Below are 5,111 nucleotides of genomic sequence, written 5' to 3'. Positions count from 1 at the left end.
GCATTTCTCGATTCAATTATCGAGTTCTTATGTATTTCTGATATTAGCGATTCATACACTAGAAATCGGTAAGCACTACTATTCTGTGCATATCCTAGGATATGTAGTCGATAGTTTTTGGTCCTATTTTAACTCTTTTTGTATTAGTATATTTTACACCTTAGGATATCCCCCCACACTCACAAATATTTATAGGATGGTTTTATCATTCCATAATTCATAAGGGCTCTTGTTTCTAAATATTTTTTCGGGTAATTGATCAGATAGGTAATTCGCTGTTAGCACAACCTCTCCCCATAAACTTTGTAGCCCAGAACTCAATAAAAGAGCATTCATCATCTCTTTTAAATGTTTCGTGCCTAATTCCATGTTCAACACAAAACTCAGCGAATGGTGACATATTCATCTCCTCGATCACTTCGAACCACCTTAATCTTCTTATTAAGATGATTTTCAACCTCAGTTTTATAGAGAATAAATTTCCTTACCTTATCCTTACTTTTTAGAAGATACACATAACAGAATTTTGTGTTATCATCTATAAAAGTAATAAAATATTTATTTCCACCACGTGTGGGAACCCCTTTTAGGTAGCACACGTCTGTATGGATTAAGCCGAGTGGTTCTGTGTTTCTTTCAACATGTTGAAAAGATGACCTTGTCATCTTCGCTTCAACGCAAGTCTTACACTTTTATTTCGGGTCAAGTAGGAATGTCAGAATGCTTTGCATGTTAATTAATCTTCGTATCGAATTGTAATTAACATGACCTAGTCTACTATAGACCACAACACAGATGACTCAAGCATATAAGAGGAAGAACTTTCATTTTTATTCATTTTAGACCTAATGGCCATTACACTGAGATTAAAAAGCCCTTCATTTTCATACCCCTTTCCCTACAAATATTCCATTTTTGGACAACACTACCCTGTCCGACTCAAATACAATGCGAAAGGCATGCTTGCTTAAAAGTGATCCGGACACCAGATTCTTCCGAATCTTCGGAACATACAACACATTGTTCAGAGTTAAATTCTTGTCCGAAGTCATCTTCAGTACCACTTTTCCACGACCCTTGATTTCGAGGTCGCTGAATTCCCCATATACAGCTTATCTCCATCTTTAACTTCTTCAAAGTCGTGGAGAAGCTCCGTCGCAGTACACATGTTTGGTGGCTCCTGTATCAATCCACCACTGCCGCGGATTCGAACCGATGAGGTTCACTTCAGAAATGACGGCGCAGAGATCCATATCCGATCCCTCGCTGATATTTGTTTCTGACCTCTCTTTGGCTTTCTGCACTCAGAAGATTTGTGACCGAATTCCGGTCACAGTTGAAGCATTTCCTAGAGAACTTGTTAGATACGCCTCCTCTGGGTCCATCTTGGAAGACTTAGAATTCTTCCGTTTCGAGTTTTACCGTGCTCGATCACGTTGGCTTTTACCGTAGCCTGAGAGAACGATCGTTTGTCTGAGCTCCTGTTGTCTTCCTCAATCCGGAGTCGGACGATGACTTCCTCGATATTCATCTCCTTTTCTTTTGTGCTTCAAGTAATTTCAAGTCTTTCCAGCCGGGAGGGAGCTGCTCTATGATCGCTGCCACCTGGAAGGTCTCATTTAGCACCATGCCTTCTGATTGAATCTCGTGTAGGATCACCTGGAGCTCCTGGACTTGACTGATTACTGTCTTGGAGTCCACCATTTTGAAGTTCAAGAACCGGCCAACAACAAATTTCTTGGCCTCCGCATTCTCTGTTCTGTATTTCAGGTCTAAGGATTCTCATAATTCCTTAGCCGACTCTTTGTGCAGTATACATTATATAATGAATCTGCCAAACAGTTAAGGATATAGTTTTTGCAAAGAAACTCAGAGTGTTTCCAAGCCTCCACAGCATTGAAGGTTTGGGCATCCAAAGTACCCTCAGGTACCTTGGGTGGCTCTCCAGTCAAGAACCTAGCCAGATTAAGAGTGGTCAAGTAGAAAGCATTTTCTGCTGCCACCTCTTGAAATTCATTCCTATGAATTTCTCTGGCTTCTCGGCATGATTGATTGGGACTGACCCAATCGGTACAGTAGGAGTCGTTACATACACTTGTTGAGTAGTTGGCTCCGCTACTGTCATCTCAACTTGGTCTGCAGCCATCGCAACAGAAACAAAATCTGTTTTAAGACTGTTTGTGAGTCTTTGCCGGAGAGAGCATTGTGGCCGAGTTGCCGACTGCCGAGCAGAGTGGCCGAGTTGCCAAGCCGAGTGTTGAGTGCCGAGTGCTGAGTGACCAATGCCGAGTGCCGAGTGCCGAGTGCCGAGTGCCGAGTGGTCGATTGTCGAGTACCAAGCCGAGAGCCGACTGCCGAGCTGAGAGCCGAGAGCCGAGTTGTCGAGCCGAATGGCCGACTGTCGAGACAAGTCGCCGAGTTGTCGAGCCGAGTGGCCGAGTGCCCGACTACCGAGAGCCGAGAGGCCGAAAGTTGAGTGGTGACTGCCGGGACGCCGAGTGCCGAGAGGCCGAGAGCCGAGTGGCGACTGTCGGGACGTCGAGTGCCGAGAGGCCGAGAGCCGAGTGGCGACTGCCGGGACGTCGAGTGCCACAGGCCGAGTGCTCGAGTGCCCGACTGCCGAGTGTCGAGAGGCCGAGTGCCCGGCTGCCGAGAGCCGAGTGGCGAGTGGTCGAGTGCCCGACTGCCGAGAGCCGATTGGCGAGTGGTCGAGGCCTGCGTCCAACGTAGTTTCCTTAAAACAGATTTTATCCCCTACGGCGGTGCTTAGAGGTAAAGACGGACATTTGTTTCCCAGGATACAACGACAAAACCGACAAGACGATCAAGCACAGATCGTTACCGGCGAATCGATTACAGCCAAAAGCTATCAGTGCGAAAAAGCAGAGGGAAAGAGAAGAGAAGGATCGAGAATGCTCTATTTCTCTCCTCCCATCGCTGGTTGATCCGCTTGGGCAAATTCTGCCCTGACCGGTCTGACGATTCAACGCGCGCAGGTCGCGCTCGTACACAAGTTGCCTTGCGGGCAGTGCAATCCGGGCCCTGGATTTGCACTCCCCCTGCGCACCCACGCGTGAGAGAGAGCCTTTCCCCTTGCATTTGTTCACAACATCAATGCTTGTGATACAATATAAATCAACCAAGTTGTCCATCAACTACCAATGTGTGACTAAACTCCTCCATATGAGGGTCTTCTCCATCCTTCCATTTCATTGTTTCCATTCATATTTCCAACACTTGATTGGTTTGAACTCTATAGGATGGGCGCATCATTTATGGCAAGTGAAGCAATCCTGGTAAAAGCGAGTAGCACTTGACAACTAGAAAATAGGTATAGTATCACGAATCTCTGGATAGGGAAAATGCAGAATCTATCTGGCCTATGATTTTGCCCATAATAAACAAAAGACAAACAATTTTTTAAATTAAATCTTATCAGTGTGTGAGAAAGCAATTTTCATGGGAATTTCAGTTAAATTATATTTTTGAAGTTCACTCCTTCAATTGCTCAGTGCAAATTTCTAAATCGAACTAGATCGGTATGATGTGGAGGGTATGATGAAGCATAGTTTGTTATTTCATGTCTTTCTTAGAAGATAGCTGATTTAGAATGTAGTATTATGAAAATATTTCACCCTTTTTATTGCTGTTTCAATAGATGGGTTTGTTTACATAATGCAGTTTAGTTTGTTTCTGACTGAAACTATTTCATTTGGGTACAGTTACTGCGGGGTTTGAAGTATATTCACTCTGCAAATATACTCCACAGAGATCTGAAACCTGGAAATCTTCTTGTTAATGCCAATTGTGAACTGAAGATTTGTGATTTTGGTTTGGCTCGTGCAAGTAGTGGAAAGGGACAGTACATGACTGAGTATGTTGTTACTCGCTGGTATAGGGCCCCTGAGCTACTTCTCTGCTGTGATTATTATGGTACGTCTATAGATGTTTGGTCAGTTGGATGCATATTTGCAGAATTGCTCGGCCGGAAGCCAATCTTTCCGGGCACAGAGTGCCTTAACCAACTTAAACTCATTATCAATGTACTTGGCACAATGGGTGATGCTGACATTGGCTTCATTGATAATCCAAAGGCCCAGAAATATATCAAGTCCCTGCCATATACTCCTGGTATCCCTCTTGCCAATCTCTACCCTAATGCTAATCCTTTAGCCATTGATTTACTCCAGAAGATGCTCGTCTTTGATCCGTCTAAGAGGATTAGCGTTGATGAGGCTTTGCAACACCCATACATGTCACCTCTTTATGACCCTAATGCCAATCTTCCAGCTGATGTTCCTGTTGATCTCGATGTAGATGAGAACCTCAGAGAAGATATTATCAAAGAGATGATCTGGAATGAGATGCTATACTATCATCCAGAAATTTCTGCAAACTCATATTAATGAGTGCTTCTCTCAGAGTGAATTTGAGGTTCATTTCCGACTCATAAAAGCCAAGCATTATTTTGTTCCAGTTGCTTTCTTATTCTGAGAATTATCCCCAAGTCTCAGCTGTAGATATTTGTGTGGTTTGGTGAACATAAAGTGTCGATGCTTGCATGACTGAACTTTATGTTGCACTGTAAATTACTTATTATCTATGGTATGGTTACCCTTTGTGATGGTTCCATATCCAACACAGTAGTACCTTGCATAAGATGTGTGAACATGGGTTGAATCAGCCAACCTCTCTCAATTTTTTCAGTTGAACTGGTGAGTCAGCCAGAATGCCTGGTTGGTTTTGGTTTTACTGGTTAGGCTAACTGGTCTAATGTGGTCTTGGTAGAATTGGATACCACAAGAATGCCTATTGCAAGTGTCTAAAATGTTGCAAATGTTTTTATGAAATAAATAGTTATTTTTAATTTTAAATAGTTTGAAAGGTTTTTTAAACTTTCAAAAATCTTACAACTTTTGTGAAATATTTCTTTTATTATATTCCTTTTTTTTTTTAACAATATCTGTTGTAGCTTTCTATAGAAAATTTTCATAATTAAATTATTTTACAACTCATTTAAAATTGGTCTTTTAATTGAACTTTCAAATATAATTAAAAGTTAATTAACACAAACAAATTTCAATTATGTATTTCAATGTTAGTTAAAACAA

General features: G+C 42.2%; 1 protein-coding gene across 1 annotated transcript in view; it reads left to right on the top strand.

Annotated features, from left to right (window-relative positions):
• Positions 1-4,752, top strand: part of LOC141847214 (mitogen-activated protein kinase 4-like) — a 10,495-nt gene extending 5,743 nt beyond the window's left edge. Inside the window, exon 3 of the mRNA XM_074735199.1 lies at positions 3,723-4,752. Coding sequence (XP_074591300.1) covers positions 3,723-4,406 — 684 coding nt within the window. The 3' untranslated portion in view covers positions 4,407-4,752. The remainder of the gene's footprint in view (positions 1-3,722) is intronic.
• Positions 4,753-5,111: the final 359 nt, after the last annotated feature.

Source organism: Curcuma longa, chromosome 16 (genome assembly GCF_044706935.1).
Source record: "Curcuma longa cultivar G26 ecotype Majalengka, Jawa Barat chromosome 16, ITB_CL_G26_1.1, whole genome shotgun sequence".
Taxonomy (NCBI): domain Eukaryota; kingdom Viridiplantae; phylum Streptophyta; class Magnoliopsida; order Zingiberales; family Zingiberaceae; genus Curcuma; species Curcuma longa.
Note: the sequence above shows the minus strand (reverse complement) of the source record. Positions and strands in the feature narration are given on the sequence as shown.